Here is a 20,243-nt window from a genome sequence, read left to right on the forward strand (position 1 = left end):
TCAAAACTGGAAATCAAATGATCCTCTATCGTTAAGACATTGGATGAATCAAATGCATTATTATTTAACGTGTATACGGAATGTTGAGCTAATGTGCGCTAATGTGATTAGCATGACTGTTGTAAGTAACAGCAAACTTTCCAGGACATACAGTGGCTTGAGAAAGTATTCACCCCCCTTGACATTTTTCCTATTTTGTTGCCTTACAACCTGGAATTGAAATGGATTTTTGAGGGGTTTGTATCATTTGATTTACACAACATGCCTACCAATTTGAAGATGCAAAATATTGGGATTTTTGCCGATTCTTCAAGGCAAAACTGCTCCAGCTCCTTCAAGTTGGATCGGTTCCGCTGGTGTACAGCAATCTTTAAGTCATACCATAGATTATCAATTGGATTGAGGTCTGGGCTTTGACTAGGCCATTCCAAGACATTTAAATGTTTCCCCTTAAACCACTCTTGTGTTGCTTTAGCAGTATGCTTAGGGTCATTGTCCTGCATCCCAGTCTCAAATCTCTGGAAGACTGAAACAGGTTTCCCTCAATAATTTCCCTGTATTTAGTGCCAGCCATCATTCCTTCAATTTTGACCAGTTTCCCAGTCCCTGCCGATGAAAAACATCCCCACAGCATGATGCTGCCACCACCATGCTTCACTGTGGGGATGGTGTTCTCAGGGTGATGAGAGGTGTTCGGTTTGCGCCAGACATAGCGTTTTCCTTGATGGCCAAAAAGCTCAATTTTAGTCTCGTCTGACCAGAGTACCTTCTTCCACATGTTTGGGGAGTCTCCCACATGCCTTTTGGCGAACACCAAATGTGTTTGCTTATTTTTTTCTTAGAGCAATGGCTTTTTTCTGGCCACTCTTCCGTAAAGCCCAGCTCTGTGGAGTGTACGGCTTAAAGTGGTCCTATGGACAGATACTCCAATCTCCGCTGTGGAGCTTTGCAGCTCCTTCAGGGTTATCTTTGGTCTCTTTGTTGCCTCTCTGATTAATGCCCTCCTTGCCTGGTCAATTCGTTTTGGTGGGCGGCCCTCTCTTGACAGGTTTGCTGTGGTGCCATATTCTTTCAATTTTTGAATAATGGATTTAACAGTGCTCCGTGGGATGTTCAAAGTTTCGGATATTTTTTTATAACCCAACCCTGATCTGTACTTCTCCACAACTTTGTCCCTGTCCTGTTTGGAGTGCTCCTTGACCTTCATGGTGCCGCTTGCTTGGTGGTGCCTCTTGCTTAGTGATGTTGCAGACTCTGGGGCCTTTCAGAACAGGTGTATATATACTGAGATCAGGTGACAGATCATGTGACACTTAGATTGCACACAGGTGGACTTTATTTAACTATTTATGTGACTTCTTGCACCAGATCTTATTTAGGAGCTTCATAGCAAAGGGGGTGAATACATATTCACGCACCACTTTTCCGTTATTTATAGCATTTTTTGAAACAAGTAATTTTTTTCATTTCACTTCACCAATTTGGACTATTTTGTGTATGTCCATTACATGAAATCCAAACAAAAATCAATTTAAATTACAGGTTGTAATGCAACAAAATAGGAAAAACGCCAAGGGGATGAATACTTTTGCAAGGCACTGTAGACATGTCTTATATGGGCAGAAAGCTTAAATAATTTTTAATCTAACTGCGCTGTCCAATTTACAGTAGCTATTACAGTGAAAAAATACCATGCTATTGTTTGAGGAGAGTGCACAACAACAAAAAACGTATCACCGCAACTGGTTTGATACATTCACCTGTGAAGGTAAATAATCTACTTACATTCAGTAATCTTGCTCTGATTTGTCATCCTACGGGTCCCAGAGATAAAATGTAGCTTAGTTTTGTTTGATTACTTTTTATATTCAATTGTAGGAACTGGGTTCTACAGTTTGAACCCCTGCTGTCTCTGGTGCCACACCCACCCCGCCCGGCATTCTAGATGTGTGAAAGTTAGGTTATGAGCTAATGATCCATCATGTATGACATTCCTGGGAGTGTGTAAATTTACATATGTTCTCTATAGTTATGTAATTGAAAATGTATCAATTGACCAATTCAGCACATTTGGGCAGACTTGATACAAAATAGTCCAGTATTGCAATGCTTCACTGGATCAATCTGAAACTTTGCACGCACACTGCTTCCATCTAGTGGCCAAATTCTAAATTGTGCCTAAACTTCAATATTATATTGTGGCCTTTCTCTTGCATTTCAAAGAAAAAACGACGTTTGTATTATCTTTTACCAGGTCTAATGTGTTATATTCTCCTACATAAGTTTCACATTTCCACAAACTTCCAAGTGTTTCCTTTCAAATGGTATCAATAATATGCATATCCTTGCTTCAGGTCCTGAGCTACAGGCAGTTAGATTTGGGTATGTCATTTTAGGCGAAATTTGAAAAAAAGGGTCCGATCCTTAAGAGGTTAAATATATTTTTTTTATGTTGGCTAGAGAGAGAAACAAAATAGTGCAATTTGAATCCATATGGCATAAAGTGTTACAAGCACTGGAGATATCCAAATGATGAGAAATGGGAAAGGATGTTATTGTGAGACGGACAGGATGGGTATGAATACGGTGGGAGCATGTGGGTCTGAGTAAATGTGATGTTATTAATGTTTGTTGAATTTCATGTACGTCTGAGTTGGTGTTTTTTGTCTTTATTCGTCTTTTTTCTCTATGTTGAAGGTTGGGCATTAAGTCCCAGCCAACGTCATGTCTAGTTTAGTGGATCTATATTTGTCAAATGTTAAGTTGTCTATTGTCTTTGTATATGTATATTTGTGTCTTTTCTAACAACCAAAATACAATTATAATTTAAAAGAATCTATAATAATATAGGAAGCATTACTATATTCACCGCAAACGGCAATCAGTGTTTACCCAAATACTTTTTTTACCACTACATTAGTGATAATCATCATCATCGTCATCATTATCATCATCATCACCTTCTCTATCTCGTTGAGGAAGCAGTCGATGAAGTCTCTTGGTGATGAGGTGTCGTTGTCCTTTTTGTGCTCCTGAATCCTGATCTTGATAAAGGAGATGACCTCCTCCCAGCCAGAGAAGATCCTTCTGTGAGGACCAGGAACCCAACGCATGACCCACGGCATCATGTTATACATCTGCGGATATACAATAAATCAATCAATCCCATTTATTTCTAAAGCCTTTTTTACATCAGCAGTTGTGACAAAGTGCTTTACAGATATCCAGCCTAAACCCCAAAGAGCAATCAATGCAGAAGCAGAAGCACAGTGGCCAGGAAAAACTCTAGAAGGAAGGAACCTATAAAGAAACTTAGAGAGGAAGCCGGTGTAGTGTCTGAGGGATTATGACTTTGCTAATGTTTTCAAAGTGGAACCTGAGAGGATGTTTATTCAGTTTTAGGGGGAGCAGTTTTAGAGGGACACCCCATAGAACAGAGGAAGTCTGTTGTGTGGAGACAGGTGATTGGTCAGTATGGGAAACCACCCATATCCTGGTAAAGATTATAAGTACTGGTTTGAGACAAAGAAGATCAGAACAGACATATTATTTTGGGACACTGTTCTCCAGATGCTGCAGACGTCTGTAAACTTATGCTGAAATCTTGTGATATAAATAAAACTTATAATCAAAGTACAGTATAAGCGGACTCCTTGGTTTCACAGCATAATTAGCAGCGTTTACTCGACACAACAAAATGGCGACGAGTGATTGGGGTGGTCTGCGTCTCTCCTGTGTTACATTCATGAGCAGCGAAGTGACTCCCGCTCAAGACGCCGGCTCATAAGGTGAGATTTCTCACAATCTTGTGTGCGGTTTGGTTCGCTTGGTTATGGGTGTGTGCGCTGGGGAGATGTACCGTGTAAAGGACTTGTGTGTGCTGATGTTGCTGTTATTGCTGTGGGATGGGGGTCTGTACTAAGAATTCTAAATTTGTTTGCGCTGGTAAACGACGCAAATAGGGGGGAGTGTCTATAGGGATATTTTGCTTGAATAAAGTTCAAGAAGAATAGATTGAAAAGAATAAGGCCTAGGTATATGTGTACAACTTAGAACCGTTGCGAATCTATGGAAAAACCCTCTTAAAGGAGGTGATCACTAGGATGGGCCAAAAATCCTAATAACACGTTAGGTGAAGTTAGGTAAGTCCATGGGGCTTGAGGCTGTGGTATATATATTCGATTGTATGTTACCTCTCAACATGTGGTTGACGAATCATTTGGTTGATGTGACCGCTCATTGGATTTCCGCGGGAACTCGTGGTAGCAAAAATTTAGAGAACAAAGGAATTTTACGGCGCAGCGGAGGTAAAATGATACATGCTACATGCTACATGCTAAATGATACATGCTGCGTGCTACATTGTTACCTTGGAGGTCCATAGGAATGGATCGAGCCTCCAAAACTGTGTTTAGAATAGTGTGGGATTTGTGTCCTATGGTTTGTGAGCTCTGTTGAGTGTTATTGTTTGTCTATGAGGGGTAAAAGAGAGGAGGTATAGCGGGACTGTTAACTTTCTGTTGTCTAGCTTGGAGAGAGCTGGGAGAGAGCTCCTTCCACTGTGAAATCGTATTGATGTTTGAACTACGCATGCGCGTGATTTTATGACTAGAGTTACGTAGGGGTAAATATATCACTCCTCCTCTGCGGGGAGAGCAGACAAAGAGAGAGAACATTTAGAGTCTAATGGTGTATTCTGGTTGTTACATCGGCTGTTGTTTGACGATGAAACTGTTTTTCTTGAGACCTATTGAATTGATAAATGAGAGAGAGATGTTGACGGATTAAAAATAAAAATAATTAAATAAATAAATAAAATAAAAATTTTGTTGAGCTATTTATACGATTCCTGAGTTAATTCTTAGCGCGAATGTGACTAGAGGAATATTGAATGCTTGTAATAACTCAGTGAGTGCATAAACTACTAAATTCTTGTCTGTTTCTTTGTTCTTTTGTGAAATGAGAGACGATAAGAGGAGAAGAGAGAGAGAGAGAGAGAGAGAGAGAGAGCGGAAGTGCTGATGTGTACATGACGCGACAGAGTCTGCTGCAACAGGATCAAGTCAAAATCAAGGCTAGTACTGTTCTATTTACAAAAACCTACCTTCCCAGACAGGATATTTTGTGTGCCTAGCATATTTGATGTTATGACAATTTGACAAGGACTTGGCAAAGGACTGATCAATTGATGAAAATAAGAATTGCATATTGGAGTTTTTGTGCATGAGTGGGTTTGATTAGATATGGGGGGAATCGAGTACTGACATTATTCTGTAAAATTAAGGTAATTGGGTGCTTATTAAGCAATGGGGTTTATGAGTACTGTAGTGTTGTATGATTAGAGGTCTTTATTTTTTGGATTGCTCTGAAGTTGACTACTTTCATTTACTTTCCTGATTGGATGTGGTAAGATTGCCACTAATCAATAATTTGGTAAAATAAAATAAAATGAACAGATAAATTAATTGATGAATAAATTAATTGATGAATTAATTAATTTGGGGAAGAAGAAAAAAAGGGAACTATAGGCTATATAGTCTAAAAATAAAAATAATTCACAATAAAGGAATATAAAATAGTTGTTACAAGGGGGAAAAAGGACTTCAGAACTATGAAAGTAATTACACCTGTTGATATAGTTGAAAATAGTAAACCTTGCAATACCATTAACTAAAGGTTATCTGGAAAAGGGAATAAAAGTTGGCCTGATATTGAACAACCATAGCTAGTGGGAGGGAATCTTAACCCTGACGTCATCAACATGATGAAAGTGATTGAATAATAGAGAGAGGAGAAGCAGAAACGACGATAAAGAAAACTCCAAAAGTAGGAAGAAAACCGAGAGGTCTGGAAACTAAGAGTGGAATGAGGTTAAGGAAGATGGAACTTGAAGATGAAGATGAAGAAGATGATGATGATGATGATCAGAGTGATTGAGAAGAGATCATGGGTGGATATGACTCTGTGATTAGAAGGAAGTTGGCAAGAGAGGAAGGAAGAAGGATACTAGAGATTCGATCCCTGATGGAAGATGAAGACAGCAATGAAGATTTGGAGATTACAGGTGCTTTATGTTCAAGAGGATTTTATTCTACAATGATTAACAAAGAAGAAATAGAAAGAGATATGGACTGATGTGTATTATGCCTGGATAAGGGGAATAATTTAGAAGAGACAACGAGAACTGGAACAACAACTCAAGAAGCTGAAGATACAGAAGAAGAGAGGAAAAAACAGCTGAAAAAAGGATCCCAAGAATTGGAGAAGAGGTATACATTAAGGCCAAGACAAGGGAGCACCAGTAAGAAGATGATGCCAGTGATCATTCGAGGTCAAAACTTAGAATATAAGCCTTTGCAAAATACCGATATGTCAGATATACTTGAGAAGCTGCCTACTCTTCAAGATGGAGCCTATCCTTGGATTTCAAAATTGGAAGAAATTAGGGTGCGAACACAGTCTGCTATAGGAGACATTAAGAGACTTTTGGCTAATCTCCTTGGGATTCCAGGTATGGAAGACATTTTTCAGAGAGCGGGACTCAATAGATATGTGGGGACTGCAGTGAACGACCCTGAATTGTTGGCTGCAAGTAGGAATCGTCTGTGGAGAGCACTGAAAGATACGTTTCCAACAAATGTGCATCCTGATAACATTCTGATTGACCCACTAGGACAACAAGAAAATCCGAGAGCCTATGTGTCAAGAGTCCATCAAGTGTGGAGAAATATTACTGGAAATGATCCAGATGTGAGTCAAATTGAGCAGTCAATTTTGAGAGCTAAACTGCAGATGGGACTGCCCTCACCAGTAAGGAGCAAACTGGCAGAGGTGGTTGGACTTGGAAGCATGACAAAAGGCGTCTATAGAGATCATATAGCCCATCAAGTGGATCTGTACAGGAAAAAGGAACACAACCAGAAAGAACAGGACCAAGAAACTCTCAGAAAACTCAATCAAATACAACTGGTGGAGAATGAGAAGGAGAAGAAACAAGCTTTGGTTATGCAGAATCAGGGTGCACCAGGTCAACAATCACTGCCACAGCTTCAACAGGACCAGTTCCAACCGCAATTGTATCAGCCACCAATGGCGGTTCCAGTTGTTTCATATCCATAGATAGTTTCTGGACTGTGAAAGAATTGGAGAGGAAGGAGGACAATCTGTCTGAAAAATTATGTTTACAGGGTGTGACTGTTATTCTTGGTTATATTCATACACCAAGAGGTGCATAAGATGTCAAATAAGGCTAAACGATGCTCAGTCGTTTGCCAAGTCTGTGTGTAAAGAAGTCATAAGCAGGTGGGGACTTCCCGATCACATATCCTAAAATTAGTGGGAAGGGATTTTGTGGATAAATCAGTGAAATGGTTTTTGAAAAATTAGAGGGAAAGGGATTTTGTGAATAAATCAGTGAAATGAAAAGTCAGATTAAAAAAGTTAAGAAAACTAGGGTTGAAGGAACTCTAGGACAGTCAGCTAAGCTTCAATGTTAGTAGTAAGAGAGAGAGAACAGTGGTGAAGGGAAATTTAGAGTTCAGTGGGAAGATAGATATGGCAGGAGTTTAGATCTGTTGGGAGCAGTTGCATTGAGAAAGTATGCGTTGCTGAATGATGAGAGAAGAATGAAGATTGAGGGTGATTGCGGTATCTATATTTACAATTCCCAGCAGGAAGATCAAGGTGATTATAAGTGTATTTTATATAATCAACAGTTTGAAAGTGAGGGATTAGAGTTAGGACTGAGAGTTAATGTAGTGACACTAGTGGTGATAGATGGAAATACAAGTCAAGAGTTCAAAGCCTTAGGGAGAATGGATGAATTAACAACAATGACATCAACACTTCAGCCTATTATAACAACAGTGAGAAGCAATTTAACTCCTTCAACATTGACAGTTATTTAAGCTATAAATATATCACATTTGATTACAAGTGAGCCAATCGCTCCAGCACCAATTTTAGAGGAAAAGACTGTTATTAGGATCAGGATGAGTGATACAGCTCATCTTCCTTGTAGATGTGAGAGAAGGAATGTGTAGAGGTGAGATTCCTCTCATGTGGAGAGAAGTTTTGAATGGTAATGTGACTATTGGGGATTTTAGAGATATTTGGTGGGTTTGTGGTGATAAAGCATATATATTCTTACCCTATGGATGGACAGGATGTTGTTACATGTCGACATTGAAGCTTCCATATGAGGTTTTTACCATTGAAAGAGGGGAAGCACCGGACACAGATAAATCTGAGTCTAGGTTTGGAAATAGGGTGAAAAGGGATATGGCGGAATTTCATAGTCTGGAAGCCTACCATTGGAGGATAAGTCTAGGAGAGAAGTGGGGACTGGGACTTTTTCCATGGTATGGTGTAACATTTTTGGCAGATCATATTGATAATATTACCTATACTTTGCAGGGTTTTGCAAATGAATCGATAAGAGGGTTTAACCTTCTGTCGAATACACAAAGAAGTCACAGACTGACGCTGTTGAAATATGACATGGCTCTTGACTATATTTTAGCAAAACAAGGTGGCTTATGTTTGGCTATGAATTTGACGGGGGATGATTGTTATACTTTGATCCCAGATAGTTCCGATAATATCACTAGTGTTATAGATGCATTGAAGAATATAAGGGATGAGTTTGGTAGATCTGAAGGAGCTGGATGGTCAGCGAAGACTTGGTTGCAAGATCAGTTAGGCCCAGTGGGAGCAGTGATGGTTCAGATTTTAGTGGCAGCTCTGATAGCACTGTTTGTGATGTTTTGCTTTTGTACTTTGTTACTGACTTTTGCGAAGGCTATGATATTGAGATGGGTTGGAGTTGTGATGCCTGGAGACAACACTCAGATGCCGTTGTTGACTGTTACTGATCTGGATGAAGATGGACAAGTGGGACTGGATGGAGTATTGATGGATAAATATCCATTTTGATTATCTGATCATTTTTCAAATGTTTTTTAATATTAGTGTGATTTTAGTATTTTGTTATGAATCAAAGGGGGGAAATAGAATGTGATTCATTTTATATATAATTTTTATATTCTTAGTTGATATTGATGTTTTAATTTGAATGTGTTGTTTTGCAAAATATACTGTTTGGTCTTTTCTTTTCTTCCAGAAGCATATGGGGTAATATGTAGAGGGGATGCAAATGCTCAAACAAGGACAATATGAAAGGATAATATGAAGGGACTGGAGGAGATGGAACAAGGAAGGTGTGGAAATGTTCCGATTCCATCATCAACGATGCATTGGAAGTCGACACTGCTGAGGAGATGAAGTGTAGTGGACTACATTCCAGTGTCTGCAAAGATATATAGACATATTTGCATGTGTAATACATAATTTGTGTCATATTCTTTCTGTATTAATTTTTGTAGAATGATATTTGCTGTTATTGGGTACATGTGGGGATCTCAGATGTTTTTGTTTATTTCGTGGATGCTTAGGGATATTGGGTCTAGGCAGGGATAGAGAGAATCCACATTAGGGTCCGATGGGTCGACCAGCCTGAGTGTGGACATTTTTGATAGTATTTTGTTTGCTGATGCTTTCATGTGTATTTAGTTGCATCATAGTTTCAAATGCATTGATAAAGATTTATGAATTGATCTGGAGTACTTAGGTGGTTGCCTGGGGCAGAGGGGCCGTGAGAGAATTTTACTGTCTTGATTGGAAAGAAGGACTCCATAGAGATTTGTTCATGTTTCATAGAAATGTATTCACACTCCATAGAGATTTGTTCATATTTCATAGAAATGTATTTACACTCCATAGAAAAATTTGTTTTTGGTTTATTGTTAAAGATACTCAATAAGATAAATTGTTACTTGTCATAATCCTATTCTGTTTGTTTTCGAGACTTAATTTGTCTCGAAGGGGGGAAATATGTAGTGTCTGAGGGATTATGACTTTGCTAATGTTTTCAAAGTGGAACCTGAGAGGATGTTTATTCAGTTTTAGGGGGAGCAGTTTTAGAGGGACACCCCATAGAACAGAGGAAGTCTGTTGTGTGGAGACAGGTGATTGGTCAGTATGGGAAACCACACATATCCTGGTAAAGATTATAAGTACTGGTTTGAGACAAAGAAGATCAGAACAGACATATTATTTTGGGACACTGTTCTCCAGATAATGCAGACGTCTGTAAACGTATGCTGAAATCTTGTGATATAAATAAAACGTATAATCAAAGTACAGTATAAGCGGACTCCTTGGTTTCACAGCATAATTAGCAGCGTTTACTCGACACAACACCGGCTCAGAGGGTTTGCCAGTCCTCTTCTAGGGTCAATGCTAATATGAAGTCCTGTCTAGTTCAGTCAGATCTACTGATCATTCTAAATATAATATAAATAAATGAAACAAAAAAGGAGAGTGAGAGAGCGCGCGAGAGAGAGAGAGAGAGACTTACTCCAGCCCAAACGCCTCCTTCCAAATATATAGTCTCATTGATAGTCTTCAGGAGGGTTTGGAATTGGTCGTCGCTGTATTCAAAGCGGTCACCAAACACAAGACAGCAGATCACATTGGAGACAGCATTGTTAATCAGCATCTGGGGGTTGAAGGGTTTCCCTGCATGGGACAAAAGCAACATGGCTCACCCCAAAATCAAAGACTAAGTAAGAACAAACATTATTTGTTTGCGTGTGAGCCATATCCTTACACTGAACTTCAGTCTGCAAAAATGTTTCTGGGTAAGCACCACAGTTTATACAGTTTTGTCCAGACCTCAACAGAATCTGTCACCATAAAAATCAATACATTATTTATCGCTGTGTGTCTGTTACATCCAAACCAGAGGCCTCTCAAGTGTAAACTTAACAGTAACAATGTCAGTGTAGTGTATACTCATCTGTTTTGAAAAGTATATGAATTTCCTTGCAGGGACAATAATATTTGAATTGAACTGTAACCATATCAAGAACCTTGTTCACTCTGAAAGGCTTCATTCAAACACTGCGCTTCAATCTGGATGGATGGCTCCAGACTCTTCTTGCCCAGTCCAAAGTTCCTCAGTGTAGAGAGAGCAAACCTCCTCTGTTGCTTCCATGTATACCCATTCGACATAATCACACCTAAGTGTATGAAACATTTTCAGTGATCAGTGAAGAATCAAAACCTTGTACCATACACTCAAAGGTAAGTAAGAACGCCTTGGACAAATATCCTTGTCTGAGCCAGAACGCCCCATCCCCTGTTTCTGTAGCATGAGGCAGCTTGATGTTCAAGTAGCTACACCCCCTGGATAGGATTCTAGTTGTCGCAGGCTCCTTACCCCAATCCAAGAAAATAGGCATCAGGTCAAATGTTTTGCCTTTGGTATGACTAGACTGGGGATCCAACCCCCAAACTTCTTATTTAAGGACTGACACTCTAATACACTCAAAGGTTCAAGGATTTACTATTTCCACAATATTACATTATTACCAATATGATCAGTTATCAATTATCAGTCAATAGACATACAGTGGGGAGAACAAGTATTTGATACACTGCCGATTTTGCAGGTTTTCCTACTTACAAAGCATGTAGAGGTCTGTAATTTTTATCATAGGTACACTTCAACTGTGAGAGACGGAATCTAAAAACAAAAATCCAGAAAATCACATTGTATGACTTTTAAGTAATTCATTTTCATTTTATTGCATGACATAAGTATTTGATCACCTACCAACCAGTAAGAATTCCGGCTCTCACAGACCTGTTCGTTTTTCTTTAAGAAGCCCTCCTGTTTTCCACTCATTACCTGTATTTACTGCACCTGTTTGAATTCGTTACCTGCATAAAGGACACCTGTCCACACACTCAATCAAACAGAATCCAACCTCTCCACAATGGCCAAGACCTGAGAGCTGTGTAAGGACATCAGGGATAAAATTGTAGACCTGCACAAGGCTGGGATGGGCTACAGGACAATAGGCAAGCAGCTTGGTGAGAAGGCAACAACTGTTGGCGCAATTATTAGAAAATGGAAGAAGTTCAAGATTACGGTCAATCACCCTCTGTCTGGGGCTCCATGCAAGATCTCACCTTGTGGGGCATCAATGATCATGAGGAAGGTGAGGGATCAGCCCAGAACTACACGGCAGGACCTGGTCAATGACCTGAAGTGAGCTGGGACCACTGTCTCAAAGAAAACCATTAGTACCACACTACGCCGTCATGGATTAAAATCCTGCAGCGCAGGCAAGGTCCCCCTGCTCAAGCCAGCGCATGTCCAGGCCCGTCTGAAGTTTGCCAATGACCATCTGGATGATCCAGAGGAGGAATGGGAGAAGGTCATGTGGTCTGATGAGACAAAAATAGAGCTTTTTGGTCTAAACTCCACTCGCCGTGTTTGGAGGAAGAAGAAGGATGAGTACAACCCCAAGAACACCATCCCAACCGTGAAGCATGGAGGTGGAAACATCATTATTTGGGGATGCTTTTCTGCAAAGGGGACAGGACGACTGCACCGTATTGAGGGGAGGATGGATGGGGCCATGTATCGCGAGATCTTGGCCAACAACCTCCTTCCCTCAGTAAGAGCATTGAAGATGGGTCGTGGCTGGGTCTTCCAGCAAGACAACGACCCGAAACACACAGCCAGGGCAACTAAGGAGTGGCTCCGTAAGAAGCATCTCAAGGTCCTGGAGTGGCCTAGCCAGTCTCCAGACCTGAACCCAATAGAAAATCTTTGGAGGAAGCTGAAAGTCCATATTGCCCAGCGACAGCCCCGAAACCTGAAGGATCTGGAGAAGGTCTGTATGGAGGAGTGGGCCAAAATCCCTGCTGCAATGTGTGCAAACCTGGTCAAGACCTACAGGAAACGTATGATCTCTGTAATTGCAAACAAAGGTTTCTGTACCAAATATTAAGTTCTGCTTTTCTGATGTATCAAATACTTATGTCATGCAAAAAAATGCAAATTAATTACTTAAAAATCATACAATGTGATTTTCTGGATTTTTGAAGTGTACCTATGATAGAAATTACAGACCTCTACATGCTTTGTAAGTAGGAAAACCTGCAAAATCGGCAGTGTATCAAATACTTGTTCTCCCCACTGCACTGTAAGATAAGGACAATGTCCTGCCTTTCCAGTGAAAACAAGTCATCCAGCACCATAATTGAATCATCATAGTATGCAGTATTGGCAGTGTAAAACGCTTCACCTAATTACCTTTACTTCCCGATGCTTGACTTCCAGAATATATATCTTCTAATAAGGGAAGGGAGGGCCGATCTGAAAAACTGTCACCATGGTTGACCAAGGCCTCTTTCACCATCTCATATCCACTCAGAACAACCCACTTTGGCCCTTGGTTTGTTGAAGGAATTCGAAGGCTGAAAATCTTTCCATATTTTTTTGCACACTACAAGAAGAATTATACAAAAATACAGTTTGTCAAATTGTTTACTCAAAAATAGCATTTAGTTAGCCTGGTCCCAGATCTGATTATGCTCTTACCAACGCCATTGCTCATTGTCAAGCCAAACTATTTTTTGGCATGACAATGTGTGACAAGGAGTTGGGATGATAGCACTAACAGACTGGCACTCGAGCTAGCGTTGAGTAAACCCACTTCTTCCAACTGAAGGTGTATCTTAGCAGGATCAAATTGAAACATGTTGCCAATGAAAGGCCATGACCAAGGTCCAGGAGGAAAATTCTTTGGAGTTTTGTTTTTCAGGAGGTCGGCAAGTACCAAAAAAACACAGAGGAAAATCAAACTAGTCTTAATGTCCAGCCATTCCAAGATAGAAGAGTGCAGTAATTTGCTCATCTTACTGCAAGTGCCACTGACTCAAAAAAGCACACAGAAACTTAACATAGGAATGAAGTGCTAGTGGTTTCTCTGTAACCTGCTCCCTATCGCTCTGCTTCCAAGGTAATGTCATGATAACCACAGTCGTGTGTATTCATGCTTGCCCATGTGACTTGGTGTGACCTACTAACGTAACAACCCAGAGTTCATACCCTTCTCCTTTGTGCAGAGTTTTTTTTCTCTCCCCCGGGAAAAGGATTACATAATGACTACACAGCATTTCTCCCATAGCTTCTGTGGCAACATCTCTCAACTGATGTAGATTAAATCAGTTTTAGCTTTAATTCTTTAAGTCCTTAGCAATCTTACTTTACCTTTACTTTACCATAACCCTTATATAAACTTTTTACCTTTACCATATTTCCTTTACTTTTCCTAGGTGGTGTGTATGTGTGTGTGCGTGTGTGTGTGTGTGTGTATGTGTGTATGTGTATGTGTGTGTGTGTGGGGGGGATTTAGGCCATGGTGAAGAGGTGTGTCTTTAGGCGTGCCTGAGAGATGGAGATGGCTGATTGAACTCCAGGATATTACTGTAATAACATAGTGCTCTCTAGTGGTGGTGAAGTATCATGCCTGTTACACATCTCTTCTACACCCAGTCTGTACACAACATCAGATATTTTCAGATAAACAAGCAGTGGCGGCTCCTGAAAAAATTCTCAGGAGGGGCAATTTTTCTGATGATTTAGGTGACCTACACACATTTTAAAAAAGATATGTCCAGCAACAACATGAAGACAGGGGCAGCATATAAGTCAATACCAGAAGCATTTATTGACTGATCTGGGGAGATGGATTCCAGTTTCTGTGACAGATTATAAATAATCTCTGATGCCTTTGTTATATTAGCTTTTGGTTGAATGTACTGTCGTAGTAAATATATAATGTTATAGCTTGGTCTGACTAAAATCTTGTGCATGACCCATTTTGTGTTGGGCCTTTGTATTCAATACAATGAACAAGAGTCCTATCTTGTCAGCCTTGTCAGCAGGTGGCTAAGGATAACACCCACGCCATAGGTCTCTCAGTTCTTCCAACTCACGAGTTCTTGCCCTGAGGACACACACACACACACCCACACACCCACACACACACACACACACACACACATCATCACTGATAAACACACACACACACACATCATCACTGATAACAAACACACACACACACACACACACACACACACACACACTGATAACAAACACACACACACACACACACAAATCCTCTTCTCTTAGGCTGAACATCTGAAGACAGAGAACCCGACTCAGAGCCAATGCAACAGTGACACTAGCCTGGAGGTGACCTCGCCCAACTCATCAGGACCAATCAGAAGATCAGAACTACTAGATTCAACCTACTTCATTTTATTGTATAAAATGTCAGCACACAATGTTTAGGGGCTCTTCTGATAAACTCCCTACGAGTTTGACGAACGGGTCCGTGCACGCGATTCCAGATATCTTTACCTCTGAATAAACTGCCTTATATTATACAATTATCCACCTTGTCCAAAAGTCTCTACTTGGTCTCCGTTCTCCAGTAAACTTGTTTTATCAACAATAGTAAGGTTCAATGACACAGAAAGCAGTTCAATGTCGGGGTACAGAGTCGCTCTCTTACCAGGATCGCGGTCCGCTCTGACCAGGGTGAAGCCGGCCGGCTCCACCTCTCTGTCCGGGACTCTGTCATCCAGCCAAGTCTCCCAGCTGTATTGGGATTCCGCTGCCAGCAGCGTTTTCATTATTTAGTCCGTTCGTAGCGGGTATGTACACGATCAACAAGATCAGTCCAAAACCGAAGATCAGTCCAAAGCAGAATGTTTGCAGAATGTTTGTAAACTAAGTCTACAAATTAAAAACATAAAATAACGCCACACTGCAGGTCGCAACATAGACGCTGCTAGCCGCCATTGTCTTAGTTACGTTCAACGTTACGTCACGTATGACGAAAGCGCGTAAGTGCATGCCCACAGACACCCACAGAGAATGTATTGAAAGCTTTGAAATGTGAAAAAAATAGATTTTACATGACAGGCTATGAGAGACTTCTGGGCGATTTTCAACCTGACTGAAATCGCCCAAAAAACGGGCGGGGCCATTTGAAGCACGACTTTAGCCTGATTTGACATTTAGTGGCTGGCAGATCAGACGTGAACACTGATAACTGCTGTTGCCGTGATATAATTGATTAGAAAAAAAATCCCTTCCTTTTCCCGTTTGGCAGTGCGTCGCCCATATCGCCCTATTGAACAAGCCGTCCCTGTAAACAAGTCATGCTGCTCCTTGCACAATATATTTTTAAAGATTTCAGATAATTAATGAACAGATCTCACCATAAAGGACCATGGTCTCAGTAGGTTCATGCAAAGATGAGGTGCTGTGAACTGATTTGGTCATTGACCTGTGTGCCCTCACCATTAGAGGTCACTAGAGACTCATTCCTGAATCTCCGTATAACATGATGATCCCGAATTATGCATCTTATAAAATAATGCAGGATATTCAATCTAACGGAAATCAGGAAACAAATAATTAAACTAAACAAAAAAAACAATGGGCCTCCTGAGTGGCGCAGCGGTCTAAGGCACTGCATTGCAGTGCTTGAGGTGTCACTACAGACCCGGGTTTGATTCCAGGCTGTGTCACAACCGGCCGTGACGGGGAGTCCTATAGGGCGACGCAAAATTGGCCCAGCGTCGGCTGGGTTTGGGTTTGGCTGGGGGGGGGGGCTTTACTTGGCTCATTGCGCTCTAGTGACTCCTTGAGGTGGGGCGGGCACCTGCAGGCTGACTTCAGTTGTCAGTTGAATGGTGTTTCCTCTGACACATTGGTGCAGCTGGCTTCCGAGTTAAGGAGTGCGGTTTTGTGGGTCATGACTTGACCTTCGCCTCTCCTGAGCCTGTTGGGGAGTTGCAGCGATGAGACAAGATCGTATTGAAAAAAGGGGGTAAAATATAAAATGTATGTATATATATATATATATATATATATTTATACATTGGCTTGCAAAAGTATTAACCCTCTTTGGCAATTTTCCTATTTTGTTGCCTTACAACCTGGAATTAAAATTGATTTTGCATCATTTGATTTACACAACATGCCTACCACTTTGAAAATGCAAAATATATTTTCTTGTGAAAAAAAAGAAAAGAAAACTTAAGCGTGCATAACTATTCACCCCCCTAAAGTAAATACTTTATAAAGCCATCTTTTGCAGCAATTACAGCTGCAAGTCTCTTGGGGTATGTCTCTATAAGCCTGGCACATCTAGCCACTGGGATTTTTGCCCATTCTTCAAGGCAAAACTGCTCCAGCTCCTTCAAATTGGATCGGTTCCGCTGGTGTACAGCAATCTTTAAGTCATACCACAGATTCTCAATTGGATTGAGGTCTGGGCTTTGACTAGGCCATTCCAAGACATTTAAATGTTCCCCTTAAACCACTCGAGTGTTGCTTTAACAGTATGCTTAGGGTCATTGTCCTGCTGGAAGGTGAACCTCCGTCCCAGTCTCAAATCTCTGGAAGACTGAAACAGGTTTCCCTCAAGACTTTCCCTGTATTTAGCGCCAACCATCATTCCTTCAAGTCTGACCAGTTTCCCAGTCCCTGCCGATTAAAACCATCCCCACCGCATGATGCTGCCACCACCATGCTTCACTTTGGGGATGGTGTTCTCGGGGTGATGAGAGGTGTTGGATTTGCACTAGACATAGTGTTTTCCTTGATGGCCAACAAGCTCAATTTTAGTCTCATCTGACCAAAGTACCTTCTTCAATATGTTTGGGGAGTCTCCCACATGCCTTTTGGCGAACACCAAATGTGTTTGCTTATTTTTTTCTTTAAGCAATGGCTTTTTTCCGGCCACTCTTCCGTAAAGCCCAGCTCTGTGGAGTGTACCGCTCCGTGGGATGTTAAAAGTTTCTGATATTTTTTTATAACCCAACCCTGATCTGTACTTCTCCACAACTCTTCACGGTGCCGCTTGCTTGGTGGTGCCTCTTGCTTAGTGGTATTGCAGACTCTGGGGCCTTTCAGAACAGGTGTATATATACTGAGATCATGTGACAGATCATGTGACACTTAGAATGCAAACAGGTGGAAGTTAGTTAAATAAAGTCCACCTGTGTGCAATCTAACTAATTATGTGACTTCTGAAGGTAATTGGGATCTCGCAACAGATCTTATTTAGGGGCTTCATAGCAAAGGGGGTGAATACATATGCACGCACCACTTTTCCATTCTATATTTTGTAGAATATTCTGAAACAAGTAATTTTTTTCATTCCACTTCACCAATTTGGACTATTTTGTGTATGTCCATTACATGAAATCCAAATAAAAATCTAGTGGGTCAGAACTTTACATACACTCAATTAGTATTTGGTAGCATTGCCTTTAAATTGTTTAACTTGGGTCAAACATTTCGGGTAGCCTTCCACAAGCTTCCCACAATAAGTTGGGTAAATTTTGGCCCATTCCTCCTGACAGAGCTGGTGTAACTGAGTCAGGTTTGTAGGCCTCCTTGCTTTTTCAGGTCTGCCCACAAATATTCTATAGGATTGAGGTCAGGGCTTTGTGATGGCCACTCCAATACCTTGACTTTGTTGTCCTTAAGCCATTTTGCCACAACTTTGGAAGTATGCTTGGGGTCATTGTCCATTTGGAAGAGCCATTTGCGACAAAGCTTTAACTTCCTTACTGATGTCTTGAGATGTTGCTTCAATATATCCACATAATTTTCCTTCCTCATGATGCCATCTATTTTGTGAAGTGCACCAGTCCCTCCTGCAGCAAAGCACCCCCACAGCATGATGCTGCCACCCCCGTGCTTCACGGTTGGGATGGTTTTCTTCGGCGTTCAAGCGTCCCCCTTTTTCCTCCAAACATAACGATGGTCATTATGGCCAAACAGTTCTATTTTTGTTTCATCACACCAGAGGACATATCTCCAAAAAGTATGATCTTTGTCCCCATGTGCAGTTGCAAACTGTAGTCTGGCTTTTTTATGGCTGTTTTGGAGCAGTGGCTTCTTCCTTGCTGAGCGACCTTTCAGGTTATGTTGATATAGAACCTGTTTTACTGTGGATATAGATACTTTTGTACCTGTTTCCTCCAGCATCTTCACAAGGTCCTTTGCTGTTGTTCTGGGATTGATTTGCACTTTTTGCACCAAAGTACGTTCATCTCTAGGAGACAGAACGTCTCCTTCCTGAGCGGTATGACGGCTGCGTGGTCCCATGGTGTGTATACTTGCGTACTATTGTTTGTACAGATGAACGTGGTACCTTCAGGAGTTTGGAAATTGCTCCCAAGGATGAACCAGACTTGTGGAGGTCTACAATTTTTTTCTGAGGTCTTGGCTGTTTTCTTTTGATTTTCCCATGATGTCAAGCAAAGAGGCACTGAGTTTGAAGATAGGCCTTGAAATACATCCACAGGTACACCTCCAATTGACTCAAATGATGTCAATTAGCCAATCAGAAGCTTCTAAACTCATTACATAATTTTCTGGAATTTTCCAAGCTGTTTAAAGGCACAGTCAACTTAGTGTATGTAAACTTCTGACCCACTGGAATTGTGATACAGTGAATTATAAGTGAAATAATCTGTCTGTAAACAATTGTTGGAAAAATTACTTGTGTCATGCACAAAGTAGATGTCCTAACCGACTTGCCAAAACTATAGTTTGTTAACAAGAAATTTGTGGAGTGTTTGTAAAACGAGTTTTAATGACTCCAACCTAAGTGTATATAAACGTCCAACTTCAACTGTATATATAAGTGAAAAGTAGGCATTGATCTGTAGCCGTAAAGTAAATTCACGAGCACCACAATGCCCTTGCTCTACCAAGGTTTTCCAGCACACAGATTTGACCTACTACAGTAGCTATGTTGGTCTATTGTACTTCAAACAATGTGTGGGCAGGTTTCTTAGGATTCAAACCTTCTCAAACAGCCTAATCCATACTCTTAGAGGAGGTGCTTCCACAATAATGTGATTTGTACCACATACAAGGTAAAGTATTGGATTCTTCACACACCACACTAATCCCATTCCACTACCTTTTCAGGCTTTTAAAATTATTTGAAAGCAAGGTTTGCGTAAATAACACATACACATGCTTTTGGCATAAATAAAATATACATTAAAGGTTATGCTGGTAAATGGCACCAGCAGATATAGTTTGCCAAGCCAACTGTACATTTGGTTTGACAGTGGACAGTATAAACTATAATGAACAAAAATATGAACGCAACATGCAACAATTTCAACGGTTTTACTGAGTTACAGTTCATACAATTTAATCGGTCAATTGAAATAAATTCACTAAGCCTAATCTATGGATTTCACATGACTGGGCAGGGGTGCAACCATGGGTGGGCCTGGGAGGGCAATCAGACAATCAGAATGAGTTTTTTCCCACAAAA

General features: G+C 40.7%; 1 protein-coding gene across 2 annotated transcripts in view; it reads right to left on the reverse strand.

Annotated features, from left to right (window-relative positions):
• The window catches only part of LOC121533858 (cytochrome P450 2J2), a 51,811-nt gene extending 37,931 nt beyond the window's left edge, over positions 1-13,880 (reverse strand). The window contains exons 1-5 of one of the 2 annotated variants that reach the window (XM_041840164.2): positions 13,572-13,880; positions 13,169-13,361; positions 10,932-11,081; positions 10,418-10,578; positions 2,961-3,137 (exon numbers count right to left, since the gene is read on the reverse strand). In XM_041840164.2, coding sequence (XP_041696098.1) covers positions 2,961-3,137; positions 10,418-10,578; positions 10,932-11,081; positions 13,169-13,361; positions 13,572-13,772 — 882 coding nt within the window. In that variant the 5' untranslated portion in view covers positions 13,773-13,880. Of the gene's footprint in view, positions 1-2,960; positions 3,138-10,417; positions 10,579-10,931; positions 11,082-13,168 lie in introns of both variants that reach the window. The other variant, XM_041840165.2, reaches the window with a different exon arrangement.
• Positions 13,881-20,243: the final 6,363 nt, after the last annotated feature.

The sequence above is a fragment of the Coregonus clupeaformis genome, chromosome 20 (assembly GCF_020615455.1).
Source record: "Coregonus clupeaformis isolate EN_2021a chromosome 20, ASM2061545v1, whole genome shotgun sequence".
Taxonomy (NCBI): domain Eukaryota; kingdom Metazoa; phylum Chordata; class Actinopteri; order Salmoniformes; family Salmonidae; genus Coregonus; species Coregonus clupeaformis.